The following is a 23071-nucleotide window of genomic DNA, read 5'->3' as shown; positions in this document are numbered from 1 at the left end:
CTCTCCCCCTTTTTTGCTTTTACCTGCCTTTATTTTCCCCACTTAATATTTCCATGTAGTTATCTGGGTCTACTACTAGTCTTTAAGCTGAGTGTCTTGAAGCTCTAAAATGTAAACAGCGATATTATTATAAAACTAGTGGCCCAGTGCACGAAATTGGTGCACAGGGGAGGAGGGGTTATCCCTCAGCCCAGCCTGCACCCTCTCCAATCTGGGAACCCTTTGGGGGATGTCCGACTGCCAGTTTAGGCTTGATCCCTGTGGGAAATCCCCACAGGGATCGGGCCTAAACCGGCAGTCAGATAACCCTCTCGCAATCTGGGACCCCTGGCTCCTAACTGCTCACCTGCCTGCCTGACTGATAACCCCTAACCACTCTGTCTGCCGGCCTGCTCGACCTCAGCTGCCCCCCGACCAGCCTGATAACCCCAACTGCCCTCCCCTTTTGGCCTGATTGCCCCTAACCACCTCTGTCTTGGCCCCACCAATATGACTCTGTCTGGACAGACATCCAGAAGGTCTCCTGGTCTAATTAGCATATTACCCTTTTATTAATATAGAAAGAGGCCTGGTGCATTGGTTGGGGCTGGTTGGTCTGCCCTGAAGGGGGTCTCAGATCAGGATGTGGGTCACCTTGGGGGGCGTGGCCGGCCTGGGTGAGTGGCTGGGGTGGTTTGCAGGCCAGCCATGCCCCATCAGGGTGGGGGACTTCACTGGAGGGCATGGCCAGCCTGGGTGAGGGACTGAAAGCCATTTGCAGGCTGGCCATGCACTCATCGGGGTGGGGGTCCCCGCTGGGGGAGCATGGCCAGCCTGGGTGAGGGGCTGAGGGCCGTTTGGGGGCGGTTTGCAGGCTAGCCAAGCCTCTGGCTTTGTCAGAGGGTCTTCAGAAGGTCTCTGGTCTAATTAGCATATTACTTTTTTATTAGTATAATTGCTTGTCAGAAGCCCCCTAAATAGAAATAGTTAAGATAAAAACTTAAACACAAAGGGTTAAGTAACTCCAACACATTCTGGTACTTGGTATATTTACTTTCTTGATTGTGAACTTTGTTATTATCAATAGACTAGAGGCCCAGTGCATGAAATTTGTGCACAGATCGGGTCCCTAGGCCTGGCCAGCGATGAGAGCCTATCAGGGCTTTTGGGCTGCCAGCCTGGGCCTCCCTTCATTCCTCACCACACATCATAGCAAGTGATCAAATGCCCGGTCTTTGGTTGAACTCCCAAGGAGACACTTTGCATAACTAGAGGCCCAACAAGCAAAATCACACAAAACCCAGACCCGCCATGCTGGCAGGACCCCAGGCCCACCGTGTGAGAGTAGCTCACTGCCTCTGCCGCGCAGGCCTCAGACCCCGACTCTGTGCCAAACGGCTGGCGGGCTGGGGGCAGCGACTGAGAGGTGCTCCATGCACCTTCTCGTGATGGGTTGTTTGGTTGTTCTGGCGTTCCAGCATTATGGCCACGGGCCTTTTATAATATAGATAGATGGCCTCTAGAGCTGTTTTCATTCATTTGATCAGCAGCCAGGATATCTTGTTCTCCCTTACAGGTTGTTGTTCTAAATAATGCCTGGGTGTTAAATGATTAATATCTCCAAGGTAATGAGTGTATTGTACAAGGGTGGTGAAGGCAAATGCTTGACAATGTCTTTGAGGGTTTTTTTTTTTTAAATCTCTAAAGTGGCTACTAAATATGTCCAAGGGCATCTTAAAAGGTCTTGTAAGTACAGCCCTTCCAGAGGCAGCAAGTATTACCTGATAGGCCGTCTGCATCACTGATAGCCTCCCCACTTTGGATTAAGTACTTAGTTAGGAACCCGCTCCCCCCACTGCCTGGAAACATAAGTACTTTTTTAGAAAAATTAAGAACCTGTACTTGAATAGAGCAGATCTGCTCTGACACGTTTTCATTGCTAAAATGCTATTTAATGGGCAATTCCACTTACTATCCTGGCTACTTTAAAAAATTGCAAGTCAGTTAGAGAAAAATAAAATACTAAGCATTTGTTGTTTACAGTTTTCCTAGGATTAAGGAGAAGCTAGCAGAAGTCAGCAACAAACTTTTCTGGGAGAAACAGCTCAGCAAGAGAAATTCCATTCCAAGAGAAAACTTGGGGATTCCTACCTCAAGTCCATGCACTTCAACTTACCACAGGTTAGTTATATTATCTTTTTTCCTCTTGGGTTTCAGATTTCTGATATAATTCTTGTGTTTCATTTGGTGAAATTCCGAGTTGCTTAATTGACTAGTACACACTAATAAAAAGTCTTAATTATTGTGCTAATGTAGAAAGGAGACAGAAATTTTATAATCACTTTTAAGTCCCTGGATGTCTCATTTGCAAGAGATACCTATCATTAACTTTATTCAATTACTATGCCTAAAGTGACACATTTTAAACTTCTTAAAAAGCTGCATGTCACTTTGATTTTAGAAATTATATATTCTTGTCTAATAACCAGTGGTGTACTTGGAGATGCTTTGGCTTACTTTCTAATGGATTTTAAATTGGTGATGGTTCATAACCATTTTTAAGTTTTGTTGAACCCCAACTTTTCCACCCCTAACCATAAGTGAATGATTGACATCTAAATATTTAACCATTTATGGATATTTGCTACTTAAATGAAATGGAGATAAATCATTTTAATGAATTAAATAAACTTGTAGCACTAAAAGGTTAAATTTCTCTCTTTAAGTGAAAATGTTTGTCATCTTCTTAGGTCAAAGGACAGTGTTAATTGCTATTTACTTCTGCAATTTCATTCCAATTGTTATAAAATGTCTTGCTGAGCAGCTGGTCATTCATAAAATAGTTAAATTTAACAAATATTTGAATTTTTATTTTTAAATTTATGTATTAATATTTGAATTTTTAAATGAAGTGTACTTCTGTCTGTTTATCTGGACAGCACTTGAATGATTGATGACTAAGATGGCAATGATAGGGAGTCTTGAAACAGCAACTAGCTTCCATTGTGTATCAGTGCTATTAAAGTATTCCTTCTTCATCTTATTATTGACTTCTTCAGCAGCAGAATTTCTGTTTGGTTCTTTTTTATACTTCTCATCTGTTTGGTAAAGTACTGCTTCTGTTCATTCATTTCATTCCTGAGCTTGTTGAACTGATTTTGAGTTTTCTTGTATCTCGCTGAGTTCCTTCATGACTATTTTGCTATTTTGATTTCTCTGTTCATTTAGATCACAATTGTCCAGTATTCTGAGTTTCCTTCTGGAGAATTATCATTTTCTTTCTGTGTTAGTGTTACTATGGTGGTCCAGGCTGCTTGATGGGTTGTTCCTCTGCTGGCACATTTGAAGTGCTGAACACTTTTCTTAGGAATGTTGTGATTTTCACAATTCAGCAGGTTGATAATTTCAGGTCTTTCTTTTGTTTTCCAGTAGATGGTCTTATAGTGCAGTTTTTCTTTTCTCTTACCTGTACTACTGAAGCTTGGGGAGGGTGTGCAGTGAGTCAAGGTGTTTGAGGCTTACCCTTGGACATGGGAGTGGCAGCCTGGGTAACTAGGGTGGTGGGTGCCAGTGCTGTATCCTGGTCGCCTGGGCCTCAGGGCACCCCATGGTGGTAGGTGTGGGTGTGGCCAGTTGAGGGGAGCCATTTTGTGAGCCCACTGAGTTGCTGCCTCATTCCCTTTGGCCACTGGCAGCATTGTGCTGTGGCCTGGAGGCTGGAAACTTGGCTCTGCTGCTGCTCCTGGTCTGTGGTGGTGTGAGCACAGCTGCAGCTGGGGAGGGATCTGGATTTGGGGAGGGGAGGGACTCCTACTGGGCAGTGGTATGGGCAGTGCACCCTGCCTCCTCCACCAGTACTGTGTTTGCAAGGGCTATAAGTTCAGCTGTGTCCTTGGAGAACTGCAGTAGGGGCCTGTCCCTGCTCCTCTCTCCATCCTGCCTCTCCTGCACATCCCAAGACGTCCACTATCCAGGTGAGTAGAGGTGCCTTTGTTGGGTTCTAGATGTTCCACTTGTTGTAGATTTAAGAGGAGACACACTTTGTCATGATGCTGATGTCACCCACTGAAATACCCATTTCAATCAATGCACGATGGTTTATGGTTTTCATTATTTTTTATGGTGTTTTCATGCAGGGAAAGGTAGCACAGGCCTGTGCTAAATGAGACTTCAACCTCTTTTTCTTAGTTTGCTTCATCATAACACAACATAGAAGAGCAAAGCTAAGAATTTCTAGACAGCCTTTAGGCCAAATACAGTCTCAGTTGTTAAAAATTTGTAAAACTGGGCTACTGGTACAAAAAAAAATCAAATGCTTTTGTAAATTGTTAAGCAATACTATGATGCAGACTTGAAATGTCCTCACCAGAAAATCAGAAAATACCTCATTTTGCAAAATGAAGAGGGAAAATAATGTAAATGCAGAAGCAATGCAAGGGAAGATATTTATGGAAATGTTTTTGTTTAATATTTTGGAAGGAATGAGGTGCTTACTCTTAGTATTTCTATATGAATTGAAAAAAATAGTTGATTTTAAACTTAACATTGTAGTTTCAAGGTATACATAGTTTCCCTGAGGGGCATTGGTTTGCCAAATCATGCTAGACTCAGGAAGAGAGAGTCTGAAGCACCAATCTATCAAGATATAGAGATAGGCCGCCAAATTTCTATAGCAGTTGGGGTTTACAAAATTCTTAGACTTGTGGAAAGAAGGTGCCTTGTAGAGTCACTGGGAAGGTAATTATTGCCATTAGGAAAACAACTAATTCTATGAGAGATGGTAACATGCCTAAAATAATAGAAAGGGGTGGGTTTGGGGATAGGGCATTATAAAACAAACAGACTTCTAAAGATTATTGAGTTATGATTCTAAAGAGTAAATATTACAAATGCATCAATATTGAATTTGTTTATCAATCCCCTTTATTTGCAAACTTTAAACATTTTGAACTACTCCTACTGTAGTGCTCTGTCTTATTCGGCATTGTTTTTCCAACTTTAAGGACAATCCTATCTAATAATAGACAAACATGGTAATTAACCGTACCTCCAACATGCTTCCCATCGGCTAATCAGGGTGATATGCAAATTAACTGCCAACCAAGATGGCGGCTGGCAGCCAAGCAGCTGAAGTGAACAGGAGGCTTGTGCTCCAGTGATGGAGGAAGCCAAGGTTCCCCGCCTGCCTTGCCGGCCTCTGAGCTGCAGTTTAAGAAACACTGTTGCAATTATAGAAGCTAAAGAAAACCCAGAAACCTGCTATCAGCCATCAGAGCTGAAGCAGCAGGACCGAAACAATGTTGCAATTATAGAACCAAACAAACCCTAGATTCCTGCTTTCAGCAGCTGAGGCCACAAACTGTAGCCAAGCCTCAGAGCTAAAGCTGGATCTCAGCTCCAGTGACAGTCATAGAAGGTAAATAAATCCCAGAATAAAAAAAAGAAAAGAAAAGAAAAGGAGAGGTTGGGAGCTTCAGTCGCCCACCAGCCTGAAAATGGCCCTCAGCCACTCACCCAGACTGGCCAGGCACCCCTGTGGGGACCCCCACCCTGAAGCAACAAGATGGCAGCTAATTTGCATACTGAAGGCAGGCGGCAGCGGGCAAGGCTGTCCGAAGTACGGACCCGGATCTGTGACCCTGCTGGGCGGGGTCAGTGCTTGAGGCTGTCCGTGGTCTGGGACCCAGATCCATGATCTGCCAGGCTGGGGGCACCGCGAGAGGCTGTCCATGGGACCAAGACAGGGATCTGTGACCCTGTTGGGCAGGGGACTGCACTTGAGGCTGTCCGTGGTCCTGGAACCCGGTTCTGTGACCTGGTGGGCGGGCGGCAGTGCTTGAGGCTGTTTTTGGTTGTAGGACTGGATCTGTGACCCTGCCAGGCGGGGGGCAGTGCTTGAGGCTGTCCGAGGTCCTGGGACCCAGATCCATGACCCTTCCTGGCGGAGGGCAGCTCACACAGGGGCAGATGGGCCGGGGTTGGGCAGGGCAGGACGCCTGGCTTCCGCCCAGCCCCAGTCACTCTGGGCAGGTGAGCAGTGCAGAGAGCCTCTGGACAGGCGAGGCAGGCAGGCGAAGGGCGGCCTGTACTCCACACATGGCGGTGGTGACAGCTGTGAGTGCGCCAAGCGGACCCTTCAGGCTGAGCTGAAGTAGCGCCCGCAGGCCCCCAGGAGGGGCTGTGCAAGATCCTCCTCCTGGCCCAGAAAGTGCAGGATCGCAGTGACAGCCACCATGGCGGGCCAAACTGACGTCCTCCTGGCCACAGCACAGGGGTTTGTGGATCTGCAAAGCCAGAGGCCTCCCATGTGCACATCCCCCCCTGGCGTGCAAACATCCCCCAGCACACTGTCACCCTCTCACACCTGCAACAGTTGCAAACCAAGGCGTGCACAAGTTCCCCCCGCCTCTCCACCGCACTTCCAAAACCCGGAATGCCTAACACCCCCACAGGATGTGCACACATCCCCACTGATGGACTCACATCCTTTGGAGAGTGTCTGGGTGTTCTGGGTGTTGAGGGCGGGCGCCTGTGAGATGACAGTGGGAGGGTGGAGTGGTGATGCCCTGTTCCCATGGAGGCCAGTGCAGCTACGAGATCACCTCTGGGGCGTGGTTAATGCAGGTGCTGAGGCAGGAGCAGGTGCAGACAGACACACCTGGTGGGCATGGGGGGCCCTCGCTGAGGTGTCTTCGGTCAGCGTTCAAGATCAAGAACCCAGAGGCAGAGAGGAATTCTGTCCTCTCAGTGAAACAGTGGGATAGTCAGGGCGACTATAGAGGAGGAATGTGCACTTTGGGTGCCAGCACCCATAAGCGAAGGCTGCCCTGACTGAGCCTCACTTGCTTGGGGCCTAATGCACTCCTGCTGGGCAGCAGATGACAGGACGTGCTTTTCCGAATTAATTAGAGAAAACATTGATTCTTCTGCTGCCCACAAAGGTGGAAAGTGAAGTGGGGAGACATGTGGGGAGTGAGCAAGGTTCCCCGCCTGGGGATTCCAAATCTGCTGTTGGTTTCTTTCACTGCTGACTAGAGATATACAGGGTGTCCCCCCAAAATGTATACACACTTTGAATACCTACTAATTCCAATGGTTTTAAGCATAAGAAAGAAACAACAACAGGGCTGTTATCTGTTAAAAGTGTGGGTACAAACAGGACGTATGGACATTCCCTGAGGGGTTTCAGATTGGAGAGGGTAAAGGCCAGACTGAGGGGCCCCTTTCCCCCACCCCCACCCCAGTGCACGAATTTTGTGCACTGGGCTACTAGTCCTATATAATAAAAGAGAAACATGCAAATTAGTCATTCCTCTGCTAAGCAAAAGCCCTGCTCACAAGCCACAACCACCAGCCACGCCCACCAGTCAATGAAGAGTGAGTATGCAAATTAACCTGACAAAGGTGGTGGGTAATTTGCATACACAGAGCAAATTACTGGGGAGCCCACAGCTTGGGGGGATGTGGCTCCCTCAGTTGGGGAAAACCCAGAACCTGGGGAGCACCAGGAATTCTGGAAATAGTAGTTTTGGTGGCAGCCCCAGGACCTGAAGTGGAAGCCCAGAGTGCAGGGAGCACCAGGAATGCTAGGAATCCTAGTTCTTCTAGAGACTAGAGCAGTAGTTCTCAACCTGCTGGCCCTTTAAATACAGTTCCTCATGCTGTGACCCAACCACAAAATTATTTTCGTTGCTACTTCATAACTGTAATGTTGCTACTGTTATGAATAGTAATGTAAATATCTGATGCAGGATGGTCTTAGGCGACCCCTGTGAAAGGGTCGTTCGACCGCCAAAGGGGTAGCAACCCACAGGTTGAGAACTGCTGCACTAGAGCAAAGTGGGCCTAGAGCAAGTTACTGTTGAGGTTGGGGATGAAGCGAAAGCAAAAGTGAGAGAAATAAGTAAAATCAGAGTGTCTAGGAAAAATTAAAGGGAAGATATCCTAAAACTTCCTGGAAATCTCCACCAATGAAGCAAAGAAAAAAAAATGCCTCTATTAATCTGTGAGCAACAAACCAAACTGGGTTGGGGGTCTCAGACAATTCGCTCATATGATTGCAAAGACAGATAGAAACTCTCGGATTAGAGACGGCTCCCCTGAGGGCTCCCAGATTGGAGAGGGTGTAGGTCGAGCTGAGGTTCCCGCCCGCCTGCCACCCCCTCACCCAAAGTATTGCTCCAATCTGTGATTTCAGTTCTCTTCACGTTCATGATATTTAGATTTGTTGCCTTTGCCGTCATTACATGGAAGTGAGCCTTACCCAATTGATTTCATTGTACTGGTATAGCTTGCTACTTATCTGATTTGTTCATTCTTACCATTAATTTTCACATTCTAGTTTAATTCTGGATGTTTGTCCAATACACCAGAAGTGATTTCACAGTTTTATTTAACTCTGTTATTTAGTTTATTATGATAAATTACAAAAGTTAAAATTAGCTTGAACCGACGTATCACTACATTTTCTTGCACTTGGAATTGTTTTCTTAGAACTGAAAACTTAAAAATTTATTCCCGACAATTTTATAACAGATAGAATTTCTCTGATTTCAAAATTTTTTATATTCAACTGTTTTTTAATATTTGTGTTCCTAACACAATGCATGTCACCTAGTTTCTCATTGTCCTTTCAATCTGTGTTAAATAGGGAGACTCAATTTTACATTGACTGATTTTGGACTTTTGGTGCATTTCTAAGACTTTCAGAAAACATTAGAACTCTAATAATTTATGTAAATAATTTTTTCTATTTCTCAAATGTGTATTCAGTTAACAACTCTTGCTATACAAATACATGAAAGCTAAACAGTTACTATTCCTAAGACTTTAGCTTTGTACATGGCAGACAGAACATTGTGTCTCCACAAAAGGTTGAGTCTCAGTGCTTCCCCATGAAACACAGACCACATGTTTACATCAACAAGGCAGTGCATTTCTACTCTGAATTTTACCTCTTTTCAAACTCTCACAGTGGTGATGCTGGTTTCTCAGAAGGCAGAAACAGAGCTTAACAAACTTGTTTATCACATAAGTTATATGCTCTATATAATTCCTCATGTCTTCACTTTATTTTGTCCACTTACACAATTGCCCTGTAGTCGTTTTATCTTTTAAAGGCAACCGATAATTGCTCAACTTCTTCCTATGCTTTTTTTCCATTCATTTTTCTCTGTACTTAACTTTTCAGCTCCTTGATTAGCAAATTTTTCCTTGGTTCTTTTTTTTCTGCAATAAAATACATGTTTTTGATATTTACAAGCTGATAATGTATTTCCTTCTCACATTAACCTTTTTACAATTAGATAATGAATTGCTATAGTTCAAATGTGCAAATGTACTTGATTTTATTTTGTTTATATTACATTTATTTTTATAACTTTTAAAATAAGGATGATACCAAAATTTAACTTAAAAATATCAATAGTTACTGACCATATATCACACACGGGAATGTAGATGTGTGTGTCGTTTGTATATGTGTATCAATTGGTCTCAAAAGGAGAAGGCAACATTATTTTTCAACCTGTAATATCAAATGTAATAGAATGGTAGCCTATCAATAAATTAGTGTTAAATGAATGAGCATATATTTGCATTTTTTGTGTTTTGCTGTTGTTGTTGGCTTCTCTGCATTTTTCTATCAAAAATATAACTTTTCCCTCTTTAAAAGGGGGTTGTTTTGAACAATGTACATTAAGTATAAAGTCAAGGAAGGAGAAGACATTTCTGTAAGTGTAGAGTAGTCATCTTTCTTGTTGGAGCTGTGCTGGAGTAGATGGCAAATGACAGCCCTGCTTCCCTTTTGAGATTAGATCATAGAGTCAGGCAGATGGAGATGGACTTACTAGCTTGGTTACTCACACATAGTAAGGAATTGGAAAATGTGGTTTAGATGTGGGGTCACAGGGCTTCTGAACACTCATCCCAAATCAGGCAGTTTCACACCCAGTTGTGAGTGGAGGGAAGAAACACCTGACACCTGTCCCTGGGCAGGCTGCTCCCTGCAGAGATGAGAGCAGACCCAAGTTCATGTGACTGTGGGCAGCCATGTCTTTTCAAAGAAGTGCTTTGAGCTAAGCAAGCATCTTCAGTTCCTTCTCTCAAGTGCACACATCAGATATCTCTTCTGTTTTCTCGTGAGGAAGGTAGAGAGAGGCCTCCTGTGGAGACTGGAGGGCAGAAAAGTGAAGGTGCTCCTATGATTTCTGATGGGGTTAAGTCATAATGGAAATTAAGTTCATGTCTTGTGTACAGACCAACTAAGGATGAAAGAGGTTGGGCAGAAGTATGCCAAACAGTAAAGAGAAATCTGTTTTGTGTTTTAAATTTTGCTATAGATAACCCCCAACACAGATAATTCATTTGTTGGTTGATTTGGGTAAACCAAGTTTTATTTGGAGGGAATGGATAGTTCCTTTAAGGAAGAATTTCCTTAGTTTAACTAAAGATTTTCTCCTTCAAGTTTCTTGTCCTGTGGCTAAATAATCTGTGCTTTATTAATTGAGTGTAATGACTGCTACAAATAGGATATATGATATTAATTTCTGTTTCTATATTTTTACTCATTGCTTAAAAATTGATAGTTGAGTTACAACGCTATTATTTTGTGTCTCATGCTAAAACATTATTGAGCTACATGACAGTTTTACAGATTCATTTTCTCTGAGTTATAGTTAAAGTTTTGTTTATTTTTCCATAAATATGAGGAAGGAGCCGGCACAGAACCTTAGGCCTTAGAGCCCACTTTGGGCCTGCAGCTAATTGGTTTTCTGACCTCAGGCAACCTGTAATCTCTCTGAGCTTTTGTTGCCTCTTAGGACAAATTAGGAACTTGGACTAAGTCAGTGATTTTCATTGATTATGCTTATATGCCTGCAACAAGTCCTCCGCTGTCCAAAAGAGAGACAAGAACCAGAAAGTAAATGAAACTCTGAGTAACTACAAGAGCTGCCACAAAATAAAAACATTAAATATTGTGCAGTTTATTCAGGGGACATTAAAGCCTTCAAGCAGAATTGTGTATTTGGAGCCAAAGTTTCAAAGTTTGCTTATCTGGTTTCTCAATTACTAACATATTAGAAATGACAATTAAGGGGAGGTAAAAAAGACTAGCTGCTAATGATAGACAAACTGACATTAGCAAGAAATACAAGAGAGAAATAGAGCATGAAGGAAGATATACCAATTCCAAATCCTGGCAGTTTGTGCATATATTTTTGATGTTTTTGTAACTTTATTTTTCAATTACATTTTACATTGAATATTATATTAGTTTCAGGTGTACAACATAGTGATTAGACATTTATATAACTTACAAAGTGATCACCCCATAAGTCTGGCACCCCCTGGCACCATACATAATTATTACAATATTTTTTTTAAATTAAATCTTTATTGTTCAGATTATTACAATTGTTCCGCTTTTGTCCCCCATAGCTCTCCTCCACCCAGTTCCCACCCCACTCTCTGCCCTTACCCCCCACCACTGTCCACATCCATAGGTGTACGATTTTTGTCCAGTCTCTTCCCACACCCCCCACACCCCTTTCCCCCCAAGAATTGTCAGTCCATTCCCTTTCTATGCCCCTGATTCCATTATATTCACCAGTTTATTCGGTTCATCAGATTATTTATATACTTGATTTTTAGATTCACTTGTTGATAGATGTGTATTTGTTGTTCATAATTTGTATCTTTACCTTTTTCTTCTTCTTGCTCTTCTTAAAGGATACCTTTCAGCATTTCATATAATACTGATTTGGTGGTGATGAACTCCTTTTACTTTTTTTTGTCTGTGAAGCTCTTTATCTGAACTTCAATTCTGAATGATAGCTTTGCTGGGTAAAGTAATCTTGGTTGTAGGTTCTTGCTATTGATCACTTTGAATATTTCTTGCCACTCCCTTCTGGCCTGCATAGTTTCTGTTGAGAAATCAGCTGAGAGTCATATGGGTACTCCCTCTTAGGTAACTGACTGTTTTTCTCTTGCTGCTTTTAAGATTCTTTCTTTGTCTTTTGCTCTTGGCATTTTAATTATGATGTGTCTTGGTGTGGTCCTCTTTGATTCCTTTTGTTTTGGGTTCTCTGTGCTTCCTGGGCTTGTAAGTCTATTTCTTTCACCAGGTAGGGGAAATTTTCTGTCATGATTTCTTCAAATAGGATTTCAATATCTTTCTCTCTCTCTTCTTCTGTCACCCCCATAATTCGGATGTTGGTACGCTTGAAGTTGTCCCAGAGGCTCCTTACACTATCTTGATATTTTTGGATTCTTTTTTCTTTTTGTTTTTCTGGTTGGGTGTTTTTTGCTTCTTTGTATTTCTCATCTTTGACTTGATTCTTGTAATCCTCTAGTCTGCTGTTGAAACTCTGTATAATATTCTTTATTTCAGTCAGTGTATGCTTAATTTCTAGTTGATCCTTTTTCATAACCACGAGGGTCTCACTAGATTTCTTGAGGGTCTCACTAAATTTATCGGCAGTTTCTAGAAAATTCTTGAAAAACCATATAAGTGTGGTTTTGAACTCTATGTCCAGTAGTTTGCTTTCCTCCATTTCTGTCATTTGTGACCCGTTCCTTTGTCTCTGCATTTTGGCTGCTTCTCTGTGTTGATAGAGTGGCTTTCTGTGCTAGGTGTCCTATAGGGCCCAGTGGCTCAGCCTCCCCAGTTACCTGAGGTGGACACTCTTAGTGCACCCCTTTCTGGGTTTTGTGTACTGTCTTGTTGTAGTTAAGCCTTGATTGTTGTAGATATCACTTGGAGGAATTGACCTCCAGGCCAGTTGGCTGTGAGAATCAGCTGTGTCTGCAGTGGGAGAACTTCTGTGCTTGAGATACCCCTCTGGGGCAAGACTTGCTTCAGTGGGGCTTTGGTGCTCACTGAGTCTGCCCCCTGAGTGTGTCCCTTATGGATCTGAGGAGTTGTAATCTGGATGGTACCAATCTGACCACTGGGTACACTGGCTCTTGGATCTCTAAGGAGGTGCTAATTTAGCCTCTGCCTAAGGCTACCCAGCAGGAGCTATGGAGAGATCTGCAGATTCCTCTTCTTTGTTTGGGGTTTGGAGGTGCCCAGATGAGGCCCAGCTGTGAAGCAATGCAAGCTGCTGTGGGGCCTTGGGCCTTCTTTTGGAAGTTCTGGGTCTCTCTGACCAAGCTGCAGTTTGTTAGGTAATTTTCAGGTTGCAAAGTGCCAGGCCTTTCATATGCAAATGCCTCTGCACACAGCTTGGGTGGGGCAGGGTCTCAGGGGTTCAACAGGGTGGAGCAAGCAGCTATGGCTGCTACTCAGTCCTACCCTAAGAGGCACCGTGTCTCAGTGTCCCGCAGTAATCACTGCAAGCACCTCTGAGAGGAAGTCGCCCTCAAGTTCCAACCGATGCCAGACAGTCCAGTTTCTCCCTGTATGAATCCGGGTCCCCAAAGGCTCTTCCAGAAGTGGAGTTCAGAGCATTTGGGAGCTTGTGACTTTCTCCTGATTAAAAAAGACAACCACGTCCTCAGTTGCCTGCCCTTTTTGCGTGCGCCTCCCTACCTCTGCACTTTACTTCCGCACCTCCTCTGAGTCTCAGTGTGCTTTTCTCTTTCTTTCTAGTTGTAGAATTTCCACTCAGCCAGCCTTCCTGTGGTTCTGGATGATGTCCTTTTTGTCTTTTAGTTATATTTTTGAAGTGGTTGTGCAAGGCAGCAATTTCTGGTGTTTACCTATGCCGCCATCTTGGTCTCCCAATTTGCTCATATTTACCTTCACTATGCTTTTTGTATGAAAGCAGAAATCTATGGAACTTTCCATGAAATATGACATATATATGCTTGATTAAAAATTAAAAAAAATAAATCAGTGATTTTCATACCTTAAATATTTTTTTAGACTAGAAATTTTATTTTTAGAATTTGCATGAAAATGTTTTATATAATACAGACAAATCGAGCTGCCTAACTAAGGGGGGATGGAGACTCTGAAGCTCTGCAATCCTGCAGGTGTCCACAGGGGAAACAGATTCCTATGGGAGAGAGTTTGGGAACTACCAGTTCTGAGAAAAATCCTTCTAATGACAAATCCTTTGAATTGAATGTTGCTATACTTTTTTCACCTTTTTATATTGTTGAAAATGACACAATAGGAATAAAATGGCAGATGTGTTCTCCTTATTAATGTTGGAACTTCAAGCTCCTTCCACCCTCTGGACAAAGTCCTCACCTAGAAATAAGCATAAACATCACAGAAGTAAATATTTAGGAAAGGAGCTTTTGTGGGAACAGAGAATAATGTTCCATGGGTAGTTTCTTAATTCAAGTTGTGTAAAAGTGTGATTCACATAATACCTATTTTATTAATGGTGACAGAAAAGTGATTCAATAAAGGCCTTGGTCTTTATCTAGTATCGAGCTATTTATTTTACAAAGTCTGTCTAGTAATGTTGCCACATTATCCATTTAATAAGGCCTGTCTGTCATGATATTGTCATAAGTGTTAATAAAAACAGCCTCCAAAAATACTGGGAAGCATGTTAGTCATAAAATTTGTCTTCATACCTGAAATTTGGTATTGGGTATCACATCATAATGATCACCACAGTGTTTAATGCTTAATATACTATTTTAAACCCTGTTTCAGGCATTGAGTGAAAAGATACCTTTTTAAAGAAAAGTTTTATTAAGAACACTCTAGATCAGGACACTTTTAATATAATTGGAAGTATTTCCACACATTTCATTATTAAGTAGACTATAATTATAATTGTTTGTTTCCAAATGTAGCTCTAATTTCTAGAAAGAAAACAAGGTTGTTACAATTACAGAATTATATATTGATTTTTGTTACTGTTATTTATCCTCACCTGAGGATACTTTTTCCATTGCTTTTCAGAGAGACTGGGAAGGAGGGAGGAGGGGGAGAGAGAAAAGAAACATCCATGTGAGAGAGAAATATTTAATGGTTGCCTCCCGCATGCAACCCTACTGGGGGCGGGGAGCAAACCTGCGACCCTGGTAATGCCCCAGACCAGGAATCAAACCTGCAACCCTTACGTCAAAGGGCTGAAGCTCTTTGAGGAAAACCGGCCAGGGCCATATATTGATTTTTTTATTCCTCAAATCAAAGATTTTCTGAAACCTTTGTTGCTCATATGAATAAAGAAATGTCTCAGTTGTAATACAGACAGTAGCATAGTTTCAGTTATCTTTTGCCAGCAGAATTTTCATGTGACCTTATAAAAGTACCACTTTTGTAATTTTAGATTGAAAAATTAATAGCATAGAACATATCTTAAACTTTTAATTTTCTAAAGTATAAGAATAGAAAGTTCATTTTATTATTATTTTTTTCTTTTTGAAACAAGTTTATTAATTTGTTAGTAATATATATATAATTGTTAGGCAGAATGTGAAGATGAAGGGTTGCTCTCTCCTACTGGCAAATCAACTACACAATACGTCACAGTATGTGCAGACGTGTACATTGAGGATCTTGGCAAAAGTTTAATCAAATCCCACTTTCAGTTTATTAAAGAATTTCTCAAGAGTGCCCTTGGGGGAGGTGCAGCAACTTCATGACCAAGTCACAGATCTCTTCAGAATTCATTCTTATAAAGGCAGTTTTGATTATGTTGATCCAAGTTATGCGGTGGTGGCAGGATGGGTAAAGGCAACGTTTCATTTTTAGTCTCCCCAAATGCTGTCTCACTTGATTTAGGAGGGCTTGGGAATTATCTTCCAGGGAATTTCTGCCATGTGAGTAATGTTCCTGAAAGTTTGTGCAGTCATGAGGAATGGGTCTCTCATTATCTGTGCATGATGGGGAGCTGCTTTCTCTGATAAAACTTTTCCATCTCCTGGTAAAGGGGAAGCTGTGGTAAGACAAAGAGTTTTGCCATTTGGTGAGAGAGGGGGGTGTCTTTTGTTTGTTGCAGTGAAATTCGTCAAGTGCAGTTGTGTGCTGTCTTTGCCAAGGCCTTACGGGAATCCTACGGGGCACAGGCTTTCTTGATGGCAGTTGGGGTTTTCAGTTCAATCTGTACTTGAGTCACCAGATGCAAATTAGACATTTCTCCCTTCAGCTCCCAGTATACATTTTGCATATCATCACTTGAAATGCTTAGTCTTTGGAGAGCTCTACTCTGCAGATTGTCTTCCTGAAATGGATGTGTTGGTTTGGCTTTTTGAGGCTCTATTCTGAGAGAGTTACATTCTTTTTTCATGGGTTCTAGTTCTTGTTCCAAGCCATGGATCTTCAGGTCACAACTCAGCTTTTCCACCTCCCAGTTTGATAAAGGTGGATTTAAATTCCTTATCACCTGCAGTGTCTCCACCTCTGTTCTTAGCCTGAGGACTTCTATTTCTTTAGACTGCTGCTGTTCATTCAATACTTTTAAACATTCAGGTTGCCTTTGTTCATTTTATCCAATGTTCTCTTTAAATTATCTCTATCAATGCAAACCTCTCGGCAGGCATGATAAAGCCTTATTTAATTGTTCTCGGCGCACAGAACATGTTTTTTCATCTAATAGAGCGCCTGTAAGCTTTTCTTCCGAAAATCTTACTCATTTTTTTAGGAAAGGGTTTTTTTTTCTCTGAATCCTTAAAGCGTTTTTTGATGTCTTCATCAAAAAACAGTGACAAGGGCAAAATGTGAAGCAACAGACTCATCTGAATATATTGAGTCCGAAGTCACTTATCTCTCCTATGGGCTTTTCCATGATTTAGAATGCAGACACGGTCTTCTGCCAGCATATCCATGACAACTCGAGTCAGGCTGCCTCTGGATCCCCAGCGTTGGGAACAGGGTCACCAGGGGTCACCACGGGCTCCGTCCGGTTTCCTGGAAGACACCAGACACCGCCTCTTTCCCAACGAAGGCCTCTGCTCCAGGTACACCCTGGAAGGGTCCCCATTGCCTTGGCCTGGGCTGTGCCAGGACCAACCACTGGGCTGGGGCCTGGGGATCAGGAAGGAGTGGCAAGAGGGGCAGGAGAAGCTGAGGCGCCCCCGGGAGCAGACCCCTACCCAGCAACATGCCTGTGAGGCACAGAACCACGTGTGGCCCCTCAGCGCCCCCATGGGCAGCCCTCTCCCTCCGCCCCCCAGCAGGGAAAGGCAACTCAGGGGGGCTGTAGGCTAGCAGCACCTGGCCTGAAGGGGGATGTAAAGATCATTTAAAATAAAAATCAATTCAAGTAAAAAAAAAACTCACAAAAACCTAAATTTTTATAAATAGCATTTTTTCTTGGAATCGCAAAGTAATGCATTCAGTGTTAAATATGACTTGACTTGTTTAAACTTCTTTAAACCAATGGTATCAAATATTACTTTTCTGAAGTTATGGTTATTCAATGGACCAATAATAATTGTATTTCTATCAGATTAATCTAAATAGCATTATATATGCATGCTCTCTATTATCTAAAATTAAAATGAGTCTGAATTAATTTTGTTTATGTGATTATTTTTCTATTTGTGCAATCCCTAATGCTCCAGTCTCTAAAAGTAGTATTTAAAAGACACATTTCATAAGCTATATATCATTTCTCTAATAATGTCTCTTATTTAACCTAAATACTAAAAATAATATTTGACCTATTTCAGATATGGCAGGAGTATGGAGAAACCCTAACTAGAGAAGGTATGTTGCCAAAACTTATTAGATATCGTTGATTTTGTAAATAAACTGAGAATAGGAAATGGCATCTGTTTCCATGTTTGGATAATATATACTGCATTAAATATTTTTTTCCATGTGAATGAAAAATGTGAAATATAAACAGTCATAAGGAAGAATATACTTATCCCACATGTAATCACCATGTTCTATGGCTCTTTAAAGACCTCAGAAGTCTACCAGCATGCATCTCTCTTCATTTCTGGCTATTCTCTTCCTTCCCTCTGCCGTGGACTGTCGACCTGCACACTGAAACTATGGTCAGAAAACTGGCTTCATCACTTCTCATGTTTTTACTAGTGATATAAGGCCAAATAACCAGACTCATCTAGTAATACTGTCAAGCAGTTACAGTTCATGTAACTGTCAACTGAGGGGAAATATTCAAAACTCCAGTCATTGACTTGTCATTCTTTTACCTTCATGAAAACTCCAAATTCCTTTACGTGGAGTAAAAACACTGAAGTCCATTTAGTTGTTGCCAAATAATGCAGCCTTCTATTTGCTGCTCTGCCCCTTTGCTCTAGCAGCTAAACTAGACATTTCCAGTTCCACAAATGTTCTTCCTCATTTCTAGTTCTCGCATCTGCTTCATTTCTCTTTCTGGCATACTTTTTTTTTTTGTCCATCAGATATCAACTTACATATCACCTCCAGCAAAAAGCTGACAATATTGACACAAAACTGGGATGTCTCCTCTGTGTGCTCCAATAGTGCCCTGTGTTATATTGGTTGGTGGTATCTATGACTCTGAGTGAAATTGCTTGCTCATTTGTTGCTTTTTCAGTTTACAGTAAACTAGAGGCCCGGTGCCCGAAATCTGTGCAAAGGTAGGGCCTTAGGCCTGGCTGGCAATCAGGGTCGATTGGGGCCTTCCAGCTCTGGGCCGGGGCCTTGCTTCATTCCTCACCACCTCCTGGTGGTCAACACACATCATAGCAGCGTTCGAACTTCCGGTCTCCCGGTCAAACTCCTGAGGGGACACTTTGCATATTAGCCATTTATATATATAAATGATTGTTCAGGGGTGGGCTGTGTCATCTTCATCTTGTAACTCCAGTGCTTGTCACACTACCTTAGTGCATGGTGTTGAATATGGGGAAAACCAGAAGCTCTGATACTTAGCCATGATACCAATTAATACAGTGTGCAACCACTGAATTAATAATTACGTTTCATAGTATTCTTGTGTTGTATATTGTACCCAGATATAGAAGTCTTTATTGTTTTTAACACTTATACTTAGTTGTAGTTTAAAGAATACAATTCTTTTTCTTTCCAGATGCTGCTAAATTTGAAGCTGAATCCTATAGAGTTTGTCCTGTAGGATCTGTAGGATCAATCAGTCAGTCAAGTTCATGTCAAGATTTACTTTTGAAAACACAAAAAGAATATAAAGAGATTTTGCTGAAAAATTACATGATCTGAAACATAAACAGTAAAAAAATTATTTACTGTACTGTTTACATAACATTTTGTTTTCCATTAGACACATGACGTGAACTTGTATTAAAGAAAAAAATTTTTGATCATATATTTGATGAAAATTTATATAGTATTTTAAACTGGAGTATTTTGGGGGCATCTATGTAAGTTTTAAGCAGATTTTGTAAATGAAAGCCAGCACTATTGAATTATACACATTCAAATTGCTCAAATACCAACTGTTTAAACAACATCAAAGCAAACAACTTGTCCTTCATATTTTAGTGATGCTAGTTGATAGATATTTTTACATATTCCAATTTTATCACAATATTTGATCCTAAAGATTTAGACAGAGATAATTTTGGTATCTGCTGCTATGGCTTCTGTTTAGCTATATTAAAATGTTATCATGGCATTGGACTTATGCAATTTTAAACACATATTTAAAAATTTTTCCTTGTGGGGGAAATAAAGTTTGCCTAAGGCTTTTCTACTTTTCCATTTATTGAATGAATTTTTAGAAAGAGTCTTAAAATTACAGAAAGTTCCAAGTTTTAGTTCAAAGAACTCTGTTTCCCTGAACTATTTGAGAGTAAATTGTTACACTGTGCCACCGTGCTTTATTGCTTTAGTACATCCCACTTGTCTACCATACCACCTCCACAATCAGAAAATTCACACTAATACATTCTATAGTTTCATCCTCACATCCTTTTCAAATTTTGCCACTTGTCTGTATAGCATGAAGACCCTGTTCAGATCCATAGGTTCCATTGAGCTGTAGTGGCTATTCTTTTCCTTCAGGCTGGAACAGGTCCTTAGTCTTTCCTTGACTTTCATGACATTGAATCCTTTGAAGAGGAAGTTCAACTAATGTATGTCGAACGTCCTTCAATTTCAGACCATGGATTTTTCTGATGTTTCCTTATGATAATACTAGAGGCCCAGTGCATGAATTTGTGTACCAGAGGGATCCCTTGGACTGGCCTGCAGGATTGGGCTGAAACCAGCTCTCCAACATCCCCTGAGTGGTCCTGGATTACGAGGGGGGGACGCGGGAGGTTGGCCAGCCAGGGAGGGACCGCGGAAGGGCTCCAGGGCATGTCCAGCCCGTCTTCATCAGCCAGACTCAAGCAGCAAGCTAATCTACTGGGTCGAGTGTCTTCCCCCTGGTGGTCAGTATATGTCATAGCAAGTGGTTGGCCTTAGCATATAGCATATTACACTTTGATTGGTTGAACAGATGACCAGACACTTAGCATATTAGGCTTTTATTATGTAGGATTCAGATCAGACATTTTTAGTAAGAGCATCACAGAAGTAGTCCTATACTCTTCTCATTGCATCCTGTGATGTGACCTACAGTTTTGATTTGTCATTCTTTGTGATGTTAATGTTCATCAGTGAAGGCAGTATCTACTGGGTTTCTCCACTGTAATGTTTCTTTTTTCACTTCACAATTATTGCTTTATAGGGAAGTTTTTAGAGTCAGTGTAAATATCTCTTCTTCATTAAACTTTTAATTTATTCATTTATCAATATGAATTTGTGGTTTATTTCATAAAATGGGTTATAATGTGTTAAAATTATTTTTAAAATTTTTCTTTTAGAAATATTTTGTATTAGAAGTTTCAGTCTTATAGAAAAGTTATAACAATAGTACAAAAAAATTCCTAAAACCATTCCTCAAATGTTAACAATTTACTACATTTACTTTATCCTTTCTCCCTTCCTGTCTATTGCCTAAATAAATGTAAATGTAGGTCTGTTAGATATAATATATGAACCATTTGTAAGTTGCACACATGATACCTCTTCACTCCTAAATACTTTAGTGTGCATTTCCTAGGAAAATAGAATTATCTTACATAATCAACACTAATAAAAGACAAATATGCTAATTAAAGCAAAAGAACCACAGAAGTCCAAAAGTGCATTTGGTATCTTATTAGTAGTACTATTAGTAGTGCAGTATAAAAATTTTAAAAACTATTATAGTTTAAAGTGAATACTTATCTAATCTAATAAGAGAGAAACATGTAAATTGACCTCACCTCTGCTATGCCCATGCCATGCCCACCAGCCAATCAGAGCAACTATATGAAAATTAACCCAACCAAGATGGTGGCCGGCAGGCACGGAGCTGAAGCAAGCAGGAGGCTTGGTTGCCCTGGCGATGAAGCAAGCCAAGCTTCCCACCTGCTCTGGCTGACTGTGGCCTCCTCAAAAGGCAACAAAATTTCAATTATAGAAGCTAAATAAATCCCAGATACCTGCTTCCAGCCAGCCTCCACTGGGAGTTTGGGTGGCTGGGGGTTGTGGCCAGCCTGCAAACAGCCATCAGCCCCTTACCCAGGCTGGCCAGGCCCCCCAGCGGGGACCCCCACCCTGAGGGGCTGTGACCAGCCTGAAAATGATCCTCAGCCCCCTCACCCAGGCTGGCCAGGCACTCCTATATAATAAAAGGGTAATATGCAAATTCACCCTAACCGCAGAATGATGGGAATGACTGGTCACTATGACACACACAGACAACCAAGGGGCAGACACTCAACGCAGGAGCTGCCCCCTGGTGGTGGTCAGTGCAGTCCCACAGGGGGAGTTCGCTCAGCCACAAGCCAGGCTGATGGCTGCCAGTACTGTGCTGTTGGTGGGAGCCGCTCCTGCCTCCTCAGCAGCACTAAGGATGTCTGACTGCAGCTCAGGTCTGCTCCCTGCTGGCAAGTGGATATCCCCTGAGGGCTTCTGGGCAGCAAGAGAGATGTCTGACTGCCAGCTTAGGCCCATTCCCCCAGGGAGTGGGCCTAAACCAGCAGGTGGACATCCCCCGAGGGGTCCCAGACTGTGAGAGAACACAGGCCGGGCTGAGGGAGCCCTCGAGTGCACAAATTTTTGTGTACCAGGCCTCTAGTTATGTTGTGTTTAGGATGTATTCCTTTTGATTTGCTTAGTTTTGGGTTTTCATCAATTGTGGAAAATTCTGTGTTTATTTTTTCAAGTATTTCTTTGGCATTCATCCTATTCTCTTTTTCTGGAACTATGACTAGATAGTTAACATATGTTGCTAACCCTAGTTTTCATATTATCTATTTTTGTCTGTGTGTATTACATTCTCCATAATTTCGTCAGACCTATTTGCTAGTTTATCAATTCCCTTTTTATTACTTTGTTGCCTAGTCTAGCTACTAAGTTTTCTATTTCAATTACTATACTATATCCTTCATTTCTAGAAATTCAATTTGTTTCTTAATAAAATATCTTTGTTCACTTTTAAAATAGTTAATTTATTTTGTGCTCATAATTGTTATCATCTCAACTTCTTTATCGATACCAAAAATATGTTATATTATATTTTCATATAATGCAAAATGTTGGAATCTGTTTCCTTGTTCATGTTGTGATATTTTTTGGTTTGTTTTGCAATAGTAACCACTTCCTTGGAACTTTATTGTTGAGAGTTGTTGGAGCCTTAGGTTGAATGTGAGTTTTGCCAGATAGGGTCTGAATTTGCTTCTATTGAGTACTCAGAAGCCAATATTTCAGGATCACTTTTAGACAGATTTTCTTCACTGACTTTGGAACACAATTCAGCATGAAGTTACACATTTTTAGTGGATACTCTCCCACAGATAGGTTTAGCTGCTGGCCCCATCTTTAGGGCAGGTTTACCTCAAATTCACCATGACACTGGGTTCCAGCTTTGTATGGATAAGGGAGAATGATTTCTGCTATTACAGGTCTCCCAAGCTAGGCTCTAGTGTAGTCTCCTATACTCTCATAGTTCTTAAAATAAATCTCAAGTTCATTGGTGTTTTATGGAAGCCTTCAGGGTGAAAGCTAGATTAAGGGCTTATTTCTCTCTCTTATACTTTGTATTGGTGTCCTGATGATTTCCTGTTTCCTTGATAGATAAAATATACATTAAAAAAAACTTAAAATATTTTTCAGATGTTTTCATTAGTAAAAGTAAAATTTTTCATTGAGTCTTATCTACCATATTGCTAGAGA

The 23071-nt window shown here is 41.4% G+C and overlaps 1 protein-coding gene across 1 annotated transcript in view; it reads left to right on the top strand.

The window, feature by feature from the left end:
- Positions 1-20598, top strand: part of LOC139021479 (ankyrin repeat domain-containing protein 26-like) — an 80573-nt gene extending 59975 nt beyond the window's left edge. The window contains exons 17-20 of the mRNA XM_070431866.1: positions 2023-2160; positions 16684-16848; positions 17563-17599; positions 18918-20598. Of these exons, the coding sequence (XP_070287967.1) occupies positions 2023-2160; positions 16684-16848; positions 17563-17590 (331 nt within the window). The 3' untranslated portion in view covers positions 17591-17599; positions 18918-20598. The remainder of the gene's footprint in view (positions 1-2022; positions 2161-16683; positions 16849-17562; positions 17600-18917) is intronic.
- Positions 20599-23071: the final 2473 nt, after the last annotated feature.

This window comes from Myotis yumanensis, unplaced genomic scaffold (assembly GCF_028538775.1).
Source record: "Myotis yumanensis isolate MYYU_CA2020_CCGP unplaced genomic scaffold, mMyoYum1.0.hap1 SCAF_1, whole genome shotgun sequence".
NCBI lineage: Eukaryota > Metazoa > Chordata > Mammalia > Chiroptera > Vespertilionidae > Myotis > Myotis yumanensis.
This window is presented reverse-complemented; position numbering and strand designations above follow the sequence as displayed.